Source organism: Pelodiscus sinensis, chromosome 8, assembly GCF_049634645.1.
Source record: "Pelodiscus sinensis isolate JC-2024 chromosome 8, ASM4963464v1, whole genome shotgun sequence".
NCBI classification, from domain to species: domain Eukaryota; kingdom Metazoa; phylum Chordata; order Testudines; family Trionychidae; genus Pelodiscus; species Pelodiscus sinensis.
Window position 1 is genome coordinate 30,666,215 of NC_134718.1, and position 15,339 is coordinate 30,681,553.

The following is a 15,339-nucleotide window of genomic DNA, read 5'->3' on the forward strand; positions in this document are numbered from 1 at the left end:
GGGCTTCATTTTTGTGTCTCCTTTCCAGTCCCGCTGACAAGGGTGTCCTGTATGTTAAAAGGAGCCATTGTTGCCCCAGGGCCCAATGATTCAAAGGGGCCCAGGGCTCCAGCCACTGCCACAGTAGCAGAGGCAGCAGCCAGAGTCCTGAGCCTTTTAAATCACTGCCAGAGTGCCACACCACATGCTCTGGCCAGCACAAAGGGCTGCCTGGGGGCTGGTGTGGTGTACTCCAGACAGTGCTGAGGCCTGGCTACCCTCAGCTCTGTTCCTTCTGGGAGCACAGAGCATCTGCCCTCCCCAACCCCACCCCCACCCCCAACTTGCCTAGAGGCCAGTGGAAGCTGCAGGCTCCCCCTGCTTCTTCACACCCTATTCCTTCCCTCTCCCTAGCCCACTAGCATTGATACTTGCTGGCTTCACGTCATCAGCTGGATTCCCAAATTGCTGTGCTTAGTTTCTGTGTTGTTGGTCACAGACACCCCCCTCAAGGCTTCACAGTGCAGGATAAACCTCTAAAATCCAGGACTCTCCACATCCATGGTGTTGGGCGGAGAGCAGACAGGCCAGCGCGGTGGAGAGCACAGCTTCGCTCAGGGCTGGCAGGATGGGAGATGCTGCCTTGGTTAAGGCTGGTGGTGAGGAGTGCAGCCCCCCTTGGGGCTGGAGTCAGTGGGGCCACTGGCCAGAAGTGGAGCCCTGGCTGGGCCTAGCACAGTGGGAAATGCAGTCCCAGCTGTGGCTGGTGTATTGAGGGGGGCACAGCCTCAGCCAGGGCTGGCAGCGGAGAGCAGCCCCAATCGGGGCTGAAGTCAGCAGGGCCAGCAGTGGGCACTCAGCCTGGGTTGGTGCTTTGGGGGGTGGTGCCCCAACCTGGGCTGGAGGCAGCGGCAGGGAGTGCAGCCCCAGCCAGGAACAGAGCCTACAGCTGTACAGGGAGCCTTGACCTCCACTCTGGTCCCAAGGGTGCTGGACCAGAGAGCTGTCACCTGTATGTGCAAATTGAACACTTCCCAAAGCTGGCCCTGTGAGTCAGTAATTGTTCCTTGTGGCTTAATGATACTGTAAGAGCATCTTCTGGAGACTAGGGCAAATCTGTTCTTTCAGGCTATTTCTGATAGACGTGCTCCAGCCCCACAGCGAGACAGTGAGGGGCTGGAGAGCCAGCATGGCTCTACAATGCTGGGGGGAGCCCCAAACCTCGGGGGCTGTATCAAGGCAAGCTGGGGGCTGCATCTGGTCCCCGAGCCTTAAGTTCCCCACCCCGATCTAGAGCCATTCACTGAACTGAAACCCACCGATCCATAGAAAGTTTCTGAGCAAGAAGTCTCCAGTCATTTCCTCTTGAATTGGGAGCATCAAGACTGTTGCAAATTTTCTGCCGGATGGATAGCGGGATCTTGAAGGCATAGGGTCCCAGCTGGGTTGTCACAGAACTGCCATGGTGCAAGCAGAAGGCATCAAAGGAGCTGGCATTCTGGAGGGGAAAAAAGGATTTCAATGGAGAATTCTTTCCTTATCAGCTTGCACTGGTGTGTCCCCATGTTACTTTATCCTGCCTACAATTCGGGGTCTGTGCATTCCTGTCCAAGAGCAGGGATGCCTTTTTCTTTATGTGGAATTTCAGCAGTGCTTTCACAAACAATCCAGCAGCAAAGATAACTCTGGATCACAGAGAAATTCAGACAGATGAAAAAAAAAAGACAACATTGATCAGGACAGGGAGAGAGAGATATAAGATGGTAACATTCACTAAAATGCATTAGGCACAGATGTCTAAGAACAGAAACAAAAGAGAGAGGTGGATAACATGCCACAAAGAATAACAGTGAAGCAGCTAGTTCTTAGTGACACTGAGCTCTTCCCCCAAGGGTCCCTCCAGTGAACCCAGTCGGAAGCAACCTTCAAATATCAGTGCATGTGGCTAAACAATTTGGAGCAGAGCCAGTAGCATTCAAGCACATTTTCAGGGAGGCATAAATATTAAAGCCCTGAAATTCCCAGCGACTCTTCCAAGTGCAGTGGTTCCAAAAGCCAGCTCTCAGCCTCTTCATTTACTTCCTTCTCATTGGTTAGCACACACTTTCACCTGGCTTTGAGTGGGGAAAGTGCCAACTAGCATTTTAGTGCCATCCCCAAAACAGCCTCTGGAAAACAACATTCATACACAGCAGAGGTGGTGTGGGATTATTTAGGGAGCTGCAGCTGAGTGTCCTAGGGGTTGCTCATGTACCAAAAATCAGCATCTCATCAATATTTTCAAAATCAGGATTCTGAATCGCTCTGGTAACAAAATGTTATCACAACCTAACTCTTTGCTTTTTCTGCCAGACTCTGCTGGTATCTCAGCAACAGTTGTAACTGGACGACCATTCAATTTAATGGTTCTTTTTTTTCTGTCATCCTTTCCCCTCCCCTGAAGTGAATGCAGTGCTGGTGAAAGGTGGCAGGGAGACAGACCTAGACACTGAAGGTTCACTATTTATCAGGTAATGGCAGGGAGAGCAAGTGCCAGTTTCCCTGCACTGCCTTGCCATTCCACAAGTAGCCTGGGAGCAGAAGAGGATAGTTCATTTACAAGCCTTGATCTCGGAGTGCGAGACAAATCTCTGATTGAACCACAGACCTAAGAAACACGGGGGCATGGTCAACACAGGTATTATCTTGGCATCCATAGATATAAAACATTGAGGGGGGGTACTACACTAGATTATTAATTATACAGGTTAAGAGAGAGAAGCTCAAATCCCTAAATCCAGGAATTCACTGAGGACATCCGAAGACCATTTCTAGTCTTCACTGTTACTAGAGCGGATGGGGGACCTCCTCTTTAGTAATTAGCAGAGTGGACGCATCCACAGAGGGCTGTAGCTGAGCCTTGTTGATCCCTAGGCTAGTATCTATGGCGACAGCTGCAACACGGCAATGGACATTTAAAGAAACAGGCTGGTGTTATTCTTTTATTTAACAAGAGTGGCAAAAGGGAACCCTACCCCTGAGGCAACAGCATCAGCTTTCTTTGAGCTAACTGAGAGTCTGATTCTGATCTCACCTGTACCACACGTATCAGGTCTCACTCCACTGACGTCAACAGAATTACTCTGGTGTAAAACTCAGACCAGAATCAGGGCCTGGGGGTTCAGGTCATTACCCTCAGAAGAGACATTATCAGACCAACCTTAAATACCCTGGTCCTTCCTCTGCCCTCCCAACTATAACTATCAGTGGGCACGGCTCCCTGCTCTCTCCCCCTTCTCTTTGCTCACCTCTCCGAGTGTCGTGTGCAGCTGGAATATCTGCCCTTCCCCTTCTACCTGCCGGACGCAGATCTTGCAGGTGAGCTCTGTGGAAGCCAGGCTGTATCTCTCCAGGGAGAAGGTGCAGTGCAGAGCCCTCTGGCTGCCACTCCAGATGTGGTAAAAGGGGATTTCCTGTAGCAGATTAGTTCAGTACAATGTGATGCAAATCTCAACAACCCTTTGTAAATGGAGGAAGGGCTTCCTGACAAAAGCCCACGAGGCTTTTCATATTTGAAATTATTTAAGAAGCAATTTTTAAAATGCCTCACAAATAAGGCTTTAAGTGCCTGATAATTAATTGTACAAGAGCCACAATAATATGGGTGGTGGGTGAAGGTAGAGCTGGGGGAGGCAGGTCCTGCCCCAGCTCTGCTCCTTCTGCTCAGCTCCCCTCTCCTCTCCTACCCCCAGCACCACAGGGAGGTGGGGTGGCACACAGCCCCAGCTTCACTGTCCCTGGAGCATGGGGACGGGGGGTGCTCAGAGGCAGTAATGCTCCACTCCCAGTATGCCTAGAATAGGCGTTCTGGAGGTGGAGTATGGGTGGGGCCAGGCCGGGGGTTTGGAAAGGCAATGCCTTCCCCCACCTATTATGCCAGCTGCCCCTGCATTATAAAGCCCACACAATCGAGTAAATAACACACAGATTTGCATTTAAGACATATTCTAGGTTTCCCAGCTTCTGCTTCCCGCTGGCAGGACATGGTGATCATTCTGTGTTGACAGCTGGCAGGGCAGGACAGGGAAAGCTGATAGACAGTGACCCAGCTGCCCTACTTGACTCAAACACAGTAAGTGAAAATTCTACTGCTGCCTTTTCCTTCATTCAGGGCAGTGGTTCTCACCCAGAGGAATGTGTATGCACATGGGGGGTGTATGCAGGGATCCTCTAGGCATGACTCAACTCATCTAGATATATACCTAGTTTTACAACAGGCTATATGAAAAGCAATAGCAAAGTCAGTACATTTTCATTCAATGATTTGTTTATACTGCTCTTTATAGTATACACTGAAATGCAAGTACAAAATTTATAATCTAAGGGTACATCTACACTACAGCACTAATTCGAACTAACTTAATTCGAATTAGTTAATTCGAACTAAGCTAATTCGAACTAGTGCATCTAGACCTAAAAACTAGTTCGAATTAGCATTTCGCTAATTCGAACTAGAATGTCCACATTGAGTGGACCCTGAACCAAGGTTAAGGATGGCCGGAAGCAGTGCCGGCAGGGCATCAGATTAGGACTTAGAGCGTGGAGCTGCTGTCTCAGGCTAGCCAAGGGCTGTGTTTAAAGGGACCCGACCCCCACCCCGGAGAGACAGTTCTCAGGGGTGCCCCGCTTGCAAAGCAGTGCTGGCTTGGAGTGCCCTGAGTGCCCACATTCGGCACATCACAGCACTCGGCCATCAGACTGGCTGCACTTGCCGCAGGCTGCCATCTGGGAGAGGGGCACTCGGGGGGCTGCAGGAGAGCTTCCACCCTGAGGATCCCGCAGAGCCACCCCAGTCCTCCCCACTGGGGGCTCGTGCCCCATTCCTCCCTCACCTCCTTCCGCTTACCCCTCCCTAGCTCCCCTTCCTGATGTACAAAATAAAGGACACGTGTGTTCAAAAACAGAAACACTCTTTATTGAACAAAACTCGGGGAGACTGGGAAAAGGAGGTGGGAGAGGAGAAGAGAGAGGGTGGGACAGGGGAGGGCAACTAAAATGATCAGGGGTTTGGAACTGGTCCCATATGAAGAGAGGCTAAAGAGACTGGGACTTTTCAGCTTAGAAAAGAGGAGACGGAGGGGGGATATGATAGAGGTCCATAAAAGAATGAGTGGTGTGGAGAGGGTGCATAAAGCAAAGTTCTTCATTAGTTCCCATAACAGAAGGACTAGAGGACACCAAATTAAATGAATAGGTAGCAGGCTTCAAACTAGCAACAGAAAGTTCTTCTTCACAAAGCAAATAGTCAACCTATGGAACTCCTTGCTGCAGGAGGCTGTGAAGGCTAGAACTAGGACAGAGTTTAAAGAGAAGTGAGATAAAGTCATGGAGGTTGTGTCCATGGAGTGGTATTAGCCAGGGGGTAGAAATGGTGTCTCTGGCCTCTGTTTGTGGAAGGATGGAGATGGATGGCACGAGACAAATGGCTTGGTCATTGTCTTCGGTCCATCCCTTCCAAGGTACCTAGTGTTGGCCACTGTCGGCAGACAGGGTATTGGACTAGATGGACCTTTGGTCTGACCCAGTACAGCCGTTCTAAGCTCAGGGCTCAGGGTCTGGGGTCTCAGTGGACCACCTTGATTTTCATGCAAACCTGCTCCTGGGTGGCCAGGCTGGCAGCTATCCTGCCCTAGATGGCCACTTTCCTGTGCCTAGTGTGGAGGTCGTGGATGAGGTCCACGATGTCCGCACTAGACCAGGCGGGCGCCCGCCTCTTATGGACCCAGGCAGGCTCCTGAGAACCGCCAGCCTGGTCCCGGGAAGAGGCGGAGGGCTGGGTGGCAGCGGGTGGCTGGCTCGAGCCGTGCCAGGTGCAGGGTCTGCTGGCTGGGTGCTGGCAGGCTTGCACCTGGCACGGGCACTGTAGCCAGCCCGTGCCCCTTTAAGGGCTCCGGGGCCGGGAGGGGGGCAGAAGAGTTTCCCTGGTGGTGCCCAGAGTGGCCACCAGGGAAAGCTGGAGAGGGCTAGCCTCCCACTAGTTCGAATTAAGTGGCTACACAGCCCTTAATTCGAACTAGGCGTTAGTCCTCGTGGAATGAGGTTTACCTAGTTCGAAATAAGCACTCCGCTAGTTCGAATTAAGTTTGAACTAGCGGTTCGCGTGTGTAGCGCCTATCAAACTTAATTCAAACTAATGGCTGTTAGTTCGAATTAACTTTGTAGTGTAGACATACCCTAATTGATTTATTTTATAATTATATAGTAATTGCTATGCTATATGGTAACTTTCAGTGTCATTTTTGTACTTGTATGACTGACTTTGGAAGCAAGTATTTTCTAAGTGATGTGAAATGAGGGGGTACACAAGACAAATCCGACTTCTGAAAGGGTTACAGTAGTCTGGAAAAGTTGAGCGCCACAGCCTGAGAGCACAGAGTGATATGTCACTCTCTTAGCAGATAATCACAGGTAGATGGGTAAGCCCTAAATCTTGATTAGATTAAAAAAAAAGAGAGAGAGAGAAAGGAAGGTCCTGGATCTCAATAGTATGAACAGTGCTTACTTTAGGGGTGTAAGCAGCTACTCAACTATCAGACAAGCAAAAGCTTATCAGAGAATCGACACACTAGTTGATTAATCACTTCTGTCCCTTGCTGCTTCTATTAGAAAGAGGCAGGAAGGGGTGGGGGGAGGAGAAGAAGAGGTTCTTGGGGGAGCTGGCTTAAAAGTGAGGTGCAGCAGTGGCATTCTACCTTTGAAATATACAAGAGTATATTTCTGGGGCTGGGGCTCTTGTACATTTCAAAGCGGAAGAGACACATGGAGCTTGGGGCCAGCGGGGCAGCATTTCAATCTTTGAAACATTTCAAAGGCAGAACGCCGCATGGCACTTCCACTTTGGAAATGTAGCAACAGCCCAGTGGGCTCTTGCTACATTTCAAAGCAGAAGCACCCTTATTGACTAATCGAATAGTCGATGGAAATTCCATTGACTATTTGATTAGTTGATTAATCTAATTTTAACATCCCTAGCTTACTTATAATCAAAGGCATGAGCACATACAGGAGCCCCAACAGACTTGCTGGGCCTCCTGGCAAGGTTAGCGGAGGGGCTCCATGCCCCTGAAAAGGCAGGACCGCAGGCAGGAGTGCACTGTATTGGTTCCCCCCTCCCTTCTGGCAGCCCTCAGAGCTGCCCGGAGTGCATTGTGTGGCTGTCCAGCAGTGTTTCAAAAGGCCTGGAGCTCCAGCCACTGGTGCTTCTGTGGTAGCAGAGCCAAGAGCTCTGGGACCCTTCTGAATTGCTGGGCCCCAGGACAACTGCCACCTCCCGCCCCCTCAGGGCCTGATCACATCTCTCTTTCTGATCATTTATCGCATAAACTAGACTCACTTCAACCCCTGAATTGCTGCTGGCATTCGAATATTAATATGATATTACAAAGTGTGTGTGTGTGTCACATAGGCTCCTATGTGAACGGGTGTTCTTTGCGCACCCTTGGAACCTCACTGGTCCCGAACCTGGGAGTTTGCTGCACCAGGGGAGGTCAATGCTGGGCTGTCTGCGGCTGGCCTCCGGGCTCTCCCCTGAAACCACTGGCCCCCACTCCTAAGCTCCCCTTCTGGTGAGGTTTCTGGCCACTGACCCCTGTGCCACCAGCTCAACTGGGGTCCCAGCCCTGGCAGGCTACTAGCCCTTCTGCCATCAGACTCCCAATTGCTGGGGCTCTCTGGTCCAGGAACATCTGTGGTCCTACTGGACCAAGGACATTGCTGTATCAGAGAGTCCTAGTTAAGAGAGGTTCAACCTATAATTTTCCATAGCTGTTGTTATTACCTTTGGGGGGCACTTTCGGATCACTTTGCCCCATCCTGCCCTCTCCCCCCATTCTTTGCAGTAGTAGCTTAAATTCCAGTGCACTGCTACACATGAAAATTCCAAATGACTCCTGTTACCACTTGGCCACCCACCTGGTATTTAGCCAGCAGCTTGCTCTTCCACAGCGAGTGGGGGATATCATGGATGGAGAGGCGTAGGTTGTGATAACTGTCCTTAAAGAGTAGTGGCTTGGGTTCCTCTATCAGATAGCCACCCAGAGTCTTTTCCAGTTCCAGCGCTTCCTATGGGCAGACAGAGGATAAGAAGCCATGACATCAAAGGTCACATCAAAGTGGAGCACCTGAGCTTTTAATGCAGCACTATGTCAATGAAGGGTCCACTCTGTTCAATGAACTCTGCTCACAAAACATTTCACAAAAAGCCAAAAAACAACAACAAAAGTTCAAGTTCTTTCAAGTTCAGGCTAGTTGAAGATATTGCGCAATGTATAGTGGTTGGTGCTGCAATGCAAGCCACCCAATCAGAGAGGAAATGACAAGAATGATACCAAATTTAACTCCAGTAATTAGCAAAACACAAGGAACTGCATATCTACGGTATGGCATGGCTCTTAAGAATTACAACAATGCCTTTGCTGCACTTCCCCATGGCGTTCTTCAGGTTCAGCTACTTCCCCGATAAAGGGCTCATCATTTGAAATTTCCTCTAATTCTACAGCATAGACTCTAGCTAAGCTAGACCCCAATGAACAAAATGTTTCTAAAAATAAATTCTTTGCTGGTGAAATGTGCCACGTTGACAGTCCAGGAGAATAAGATCTCCCGTTTATCCAAAGAATTACAACAGCTCAGGCTTCCCAAATCTGTATGAGCAATATAACTGAACCCCTGACTCAAAGGATCACTGCTCAGAGGGAGGTGGGAATTCACTTTCCTCACTCATTCCATTCTTGGCCTCTCCGCTAAGGAGCCATAATAGTGCATTGTGTGATGCTGACACCTGTTCAACAGAAACTGGACTGAGTCCACCAACTCATTTTATAGAGGCCATTTTATAGAGACTTTCAGTCACCACCATTCTGATTTGGATTTGAGTAACCTAAATATGGAAGACTGTGACTCCTCATAAGTCACCTCATGGATATTTTAGAATCTGAGAACAGAATGCTGTTGAGTGTAATATAAAATGAATATGATTCTACAACACAGTGAAGGCAGAAACACTGTTCTGGACATTGGAACCTGCCTTATTTTTCAGATAATCTGAAGGTCTGTATTTCATTAATATGTACAGGTGGGGCATTATAATAAGTGTGTGCGCCCATCTGTGTTAATACCACTGTTGCTTCAGTAACAAATCACGATAGTTATTTTCAGTTCAAGGAAACTTGCTGGCTCCTAGCATATTCTTTTATCATACGGTCCCCACGCACCTACAACGATGATTTATAAAAACTAAGTTTAATACTATGATCAATTATTATACCACAAACAGACAAGGAATTCTTGGGTAGGAATAAGAAAATGTGTCTAAGCCAGGGATGATAGGAGCTATGGTGAACTGAGTATTAAACTCGTATCTCACATTAGGGTTGATTAGTACAAGAAGGAAAGAAAAATCTTCCTTCAGTCTCAACAACAAAAGTCCTTGTGCAATCTCTGCAGAAAGAAAGCACACAATATCGGCTATGAGACATCCTCCTCTTCCCCTTGATATTCCCTCCAAGGACCATGGAAAATGTTATGGCTGATCTCTGGGGAACACAGTAAACATGCTTATTATTTAACTTTGGTCATTTTTCACAGGGTTGCATCAGGCTGTTTGCTCCCCAGAGCCAGACCTTTCCGAGAGACACCACACACATCTGGAAGCACCGGCAGGAGCAGGCTGAAGCAATTAGCAACCCAAACACAGAGACTCAGGCAGTTGGAAGAGCAGAATTCATAAGTAAACTTACATGCACAATGTATTTGATGTTAACCAACTACTGCAAGACAGATTCACAACTGGTGTGAACCACTGCCGTCAACAGAGCTGTGCTGATCTACCCCAACTGGTGGCCTGGCCCTATATATTTAGGGATGCACAAGGACAAACAAACCAGTGGGCTGGTAACCAACTCAAAACATAGTTCAGGAAACTTCGTGGAAAGATTCCAAAGCCCTCGAGATTATATCAGATCTGGATCAAGTGCAGCAGAAAAAGCCACCTGAAAATCTCTGATGAATATATTGGCTAACGTTAGTGCTGGACTAACAAGAACAGATTTATGTTGCTAGCCCGTTGGGACTGGCAGGCTCTAAGCTAGTTTGCTTTCCCCTGTCATGGAGCAGAACTTGCTCACAGTTAATCAGGGCTTTTCCCTGCAGTCTTAGGAGAGAGAGCCTGAGAGTGACAAGCTGTACAACAATAAAAAAGAAGCACTTTTATAGCTTAGTGATTATTCATTATTTGCTCTATGATGAATTCTTGTGAATTCACAGGTACTAAAAGGGGGCTGGAGATAGGAAAAATGTAACAGTGGGGGGTTGCTTACTTATGACCCCAAACTTAGGCAGTGTTACCTTCAGTGCGTCCGGTGTGTCTTCCAAGCAGTACACTTTGAGGTTGTATTCTAGGGAGGTGCAGACAGTAGGTGCAAAGATAGCCAACTGAAGTCTCTTGATGGCTGACCTGGAGTAGGACTCTCCCACAAAAACATAGGTGCCAAGCTGGTCCAGTAAAACATGGCAAGACTTAGTCTCAAGCTGGCAGTAACAGGGCGTATTCAAGGTCTCCTCATCCAAGGTCACAACTTCCTAAAGGGAGGGATTAAAAACGAAGGTTCCTGATCAGCTCTTTTGCTCCCAAGTAATTTGTTCAGCATAGGCAAAGTTTCTACTGGTCGTTCAGATTGGCACTTTCTGTAGTGCTGCAGCAAGGGAGCATGAGAAGACCTCTGAGAAGGTCAGTGCTCCTGCAGCACTCCATCCCTGCAGCAAACCTGCGGAGAGCTGCCCCCCTCACCCCACCCCAAATAGTGAAGATTCCTCAAGAAGCTCTTAATGGAACTGCTGTGTCCGGCTCTGCAGTATTCCCGCATATACCCTCCAGCATCTCCTGCTGACTGAGGCGGAGCAATGTGATGACATTTCGTTCCCATTGTATTATTAAAGGGCATATTACCTCCCAGTTTCCTTGGTGAGATTGTGTTTTCAGCTGGAAAATCCAATCTGAGGAGCTGATGTCCGCACAGTGGGGGATGGTAAGAATGACCGGGCGGCACAAGAGCAACCCAGTGGGTCCGCAGGTCACCATGGGACTCAATACTGTCTGTGTGCCTTCTGAAGGTAAGCTGGAGGGGATGAATAAACACATATGGAAAATAATTAGCCTAGGCCAGCCAAGTCATGCATGCAAAGAAAGAAGGAAGCCTGCATAGTGCTGACATTGTTGCTCACAATTGAGGAAGGGGCTGCCTACCATCCTCTAAACTTAATGGGCCTGATTCCCACCCCGTGAAATCAGTGGAGTTGTAACAGTCATGGAGTGGAGAATCAGCTCTGCCATGGTTAAAGGCCTTGGGGCTCCTATGCAGATAGCAATGATCACTTTTTGGCAAACAAACTACTGTGTTTATTACTAGGAGTTCTGCTGGCCTGTGGAAATACTGCAGACGAGCTAGCCAGGGAGCTGTCTGGCAGAGGACACATAGGCTACGTCTAGACTACATCCCTTTTCCGTAAAAGGGATGTAAATTAGACATATCGCAATTGCTAATGAAGCGGGGATTTAAATCTCCCCCGTTTCATTAGCATAAAAATGTCTGCCGCATTTTTTCGGCAGGGAGCTTTGCCGGAAAAAAGCGCCAGTCTAGATGCTGATCTTGCAGAAAATAAAGCCTTTTCCGCAAGATCGCTTATCCCTTATTTCATAGAGGGATCCCTTATTTCATAGAGGGGTAAGGGATCTTTCGGAAAACGCTTTATGTTCCGCAAGATCAGCATCTAGACTGGCGCTTTTTTCCGGCAAAGCTCCATGCCGAAAAAAAGTGGCAGCCATTTTTATGCTAATGAAGCGGGGGAGATTTAAATCCCCGCTTCATTAGCAATTGCGATACGTCTAATTTACATCCCTTTTACGAAAAAGGGATGTAGTCTAGACATAGCCATACTGAATAGTGGACAGTAGAGTCCAAGTTCACTGTGTAGCCACTGCTTCTGGAATCATCACTACCTTCATGAGAGTCCCAGGTGCTGCACAGAAATCCCCTGATAACGAGCCACAAAACAAATACAAGCGGCAAAAAAATCTCACTCTGTACCACATTAGCAAACTGCAGAGCACAATGCACTTCTTTCTCTCCTCTTTGCTGTGTTGCCAGCAATAGTCACTGCCATCTTTGGGTGCAGGAGTAAAACCCTCCCAGACATTATTTACTGAGCACCAGAGAACCTGATCAGTGATGTATAAAGCACAGGGGAAGATACAGTAACTGACTCAAAGTGCTCACAATTACACATACAAAGCAATCCAATTCCAACACAGAATGTACCAGATAAAATTTACCACAAGGAAGCACAGTGTTTTTTATCGTTAATGATGTGTAAAATAAATGTGTCTTTGTTTGGCAGCTAGAATTGAGAAGCTTAGTGGAAGAAATGCTTTGAGGACAGATTTGAATGAAGGAAACAAGATGAGTGTCTGAGAAAGGAAGGATGGGCGTTCCAGGTATAAAAGGCATAGCCGAAGAAGCCATGAAGAGAAGAATATAAAAGAGACCGATGTGTGGATGGGCATGAGGCGTGGTCCAAGTCAGAAGCAAGGGAGAGAGCAGCAAGAAATGAGATGCAGGGCAGTGCAGAAGGAATTAAGATATGCTATTTCTTTCTGGGGATAGTTATGGCGATGACAGACTGGGGACCACTGTACAGTACATTCTACTTACAGAGTGTTTTCAGCCTTGTTGATGAGTAGGTACATTTCGTAGAACTTCCCCTGTGGGATTGCTCCATGAGGAACCAGCAAACTCACTCCTAGGGAAAAGAATAAAAAGGGGGGTTTGGGATTCTTCATGGTGAGGAAATGATGAAGGAACCCCCTCTCCCGGAGAGCTTCCAGTTTCCTCATGGGTTAATTTCAAATGCTGGGCACATAGTACAAACTGAATTGGAGGCCTCACTTGGGTGCAGACAGTGGCATGAGGCTTCCTGCTCTTCTCACCCAAAGCTTCCCAGGATGTGGGACTGCTGCTCCAGATCACGTATCACCGTGTTGAAGTGCCTGTATCACTAGTGGGTACCTTTGTAGAGACTGGCAGCTGGGTAAGGCCTGTGATCTGGCAAGTGCAGTGAAATGGTCACATGTTGGCTTTATTTCAACTACTGGCACAGTCGCTTTCACCAATGTGATGTGAAAGCAGCCACTACTGAATTTATGGAAGGACCTAAGAGACTTCCTAGCCTGCCAAGATGGAAATGGGTCCAACTGTGTAGCCAGGCAGCATTCAGAGATGGGGAAACCCTTAGCACAAGAAGTGCAGCAGGGAGCTGACTTTCTCCATTGCTCTCCAACACGTTACAAATGGAGTAACGAAAATACACGACGGTCACCACAAGATAGTGACTGATTCCCATCAGCTGTTTCTTATGGAGATACTGAGGCCGGCAGCCTAATGGGGTTTTCAGTGTAGCAAGGGATATGCATGTGCATCATTTATTCCAAATCAGCACCAGACTGTTTGCAAAACCAAAGACCACCATCACAAGGCCTCACCACTCACCTGTAAGTTACTGAGAGCAACTGGGACAGTAGCAACCGCAGGTGCACCTCCTACATTGGTGCTTACCTGTATCTGGGATAGTGAGCCTTCCTCCCAAGCAGCCAAATGTACCAGTGGCACTGTTCCCATGCTCCCGGGGCAGGGTGAGGAGATGCTGAGAGCCCGCAGCCTTGTTCCTTAAATTCATAAAGTGATTGTCCCTTGGACTGTCCCCTGGGTAGGTGCCTGTGGGCACTGCCCCAAGCAGGTCTGCCCCATCATTCAGCCTGGGGGAGGAGGATGCTGTGGAGGAGTTGTACACTTTGATCTTTAGGTTTGGAAGTGGGTCAAGCAGGGGAGAGTTGGTCATAGGGATCTTGTCAGAGGAGTCCTGCAGGGCATACATTGGGCCGCGATATACACCAGCATTGGCTGTTAGGTCAGGTTGCATGGAAGGGTGCAACAACTGCGGATTGTCTGCAAGATAAAGATGAAAAAGGCAAAAACTTCAGTAACATGTCAATGTAAACTAGCTCAAATCAAAGGAGTCCTATATGGAAACCTGTCCTCAGTGAATCAATAGGCTAAGGGTATGTTACTCTCCCTAGGAGAAACAGGTTATTAAAGCAAGAGGCTGGAGCCTGGACTTTGAACTCTCTCCCTTTTGTCAATTACTTGAAAGGAAACTGCCTGGACTGAGAATCAGGACCAAGATTCCCTTAAGAATGAAGGAGAAACTGCATCATCGTGTGAACACAGAAAGTTTATCAAGAATCTCAAAGCAGTTCACCTCTCCTGTAACTCACACAAAGGGGACAAACTTAAAAAACAACAAATGGTCTGGCAGCACTTTATAGACTAACGAAACATGTAGATGGTATCATGAGCTTTCGTGGGCACAGCCCACTTCTTCAGATGACCAGGACAGTATTTCATTCCATGCTGAACTGCTGAAATGCTTTGTGTTCTCTATACTTCCTGTTACTTTTGCTTATTATTTATATTCCTGTTATGCCTAGAGGCCCCAATCAAGATCGAGGCCCTACTGTGCTAGGTACTGTACAAACATGAGCTCAGTATCTCGCTTGATTTGTTTCCTTATTTTTTAAACTACCGGTAAGTTTAAAAATAAAACAACCTATGAGCAAAGCTGGGCAATTCCATTTTGCAGAGGATTGTGATACTTAGATTTTTTTTTATTCAGAATTAAACCCCGATGTTTCAAAGTTCTCCATAGAAGGCCAAGCAGTGGAGTCCGCACAAAGAGACAGAACTGGTGGGGCTGCCCAAGAACCACAGACTTTGGAAGCCCTAGGGTCACTGACTGGGGCACCTGGCTGGCTTCCCTGAAGCAGCAGGTAGGGCTGGCAAGCCAGCAAGAAATCAAGCAGTTTTCATAAACTTCCTGGTTTCTGGAGGAACTGAATTGAAATGAATTGTTCCATGGAAATGGTTCAGATTTTGGAAAATCAGCAAATCCCAATGAAAAACTGTTTTGTTGTAATTTTTCCAACCAACTCTACCTATGAGCTTGCCTGTTACTTCATTTCTTAACCTATGAGACCATGGACTTCTCCTCTGTATCCTTTGAGAGTTAGTGGGCAGGAATTAAATGGAATCTGATCTATCAGATCGGTGTACAGGACAGACAGAAATCCCTTCCCCATGGGCACCGTTGTGTTGATGGATAAAGAGGTGAATGGAAGGGTGCTTCTGACAGCTCGGAGCCAACAGGACCTGTTGCCTATTGCAAATAGAAATTATTATTTTTTTTATTCTAAACAAGTTTGGGGGGCAATTT

General features: G+C 47.7%; 1 protein-coding gene across 4 annotated transcripts in view; it reads right to left on the reverse strand.

Annotated features, from left to right (window-relative positions):
- The window catches only part of UNC5B (unc-5 netrin receptor B), a 166,624-nt gene that overhangs the window by 5,352 nt on the left and 145,933 nt on the right, over positions 1-15,339 (reverse strand). For all 4 annotated transcript variants that reach the window (XM_075934963.1, XM_006121488.4, XM_006121490.4 and 1 more), the window contains 7 exons: positions 13,626-14,015; positions 12,726-12,813; positions 10,964-11,132; positions 10,363-10,596; positions 7,930-8,079; positions 3,267-3,431; positions 1,299-1,477 (listed from right to left, as the gene is read on the reverse strand). In XM_075934963.1, coding sequence (XP_075791078.1) covers positions 1,299-1,477; positions 3,267-3,431; positions 7,930-8,079; positions 10,363-10,596; positions 10,964-11,132; positions 12,726-12,813; positions 13,626-14,015 — 1,375 coding nt within the window. The remainder of the gene's footprint in view (positions 1-1,298; positions 1,478-3,266; positions 3,432-7,929; positions 8,080-10,362; positions 10,597-10,963; positions 11,133-12,725; positions 12,814-13,625; positions 14,016-15,339) is intronic.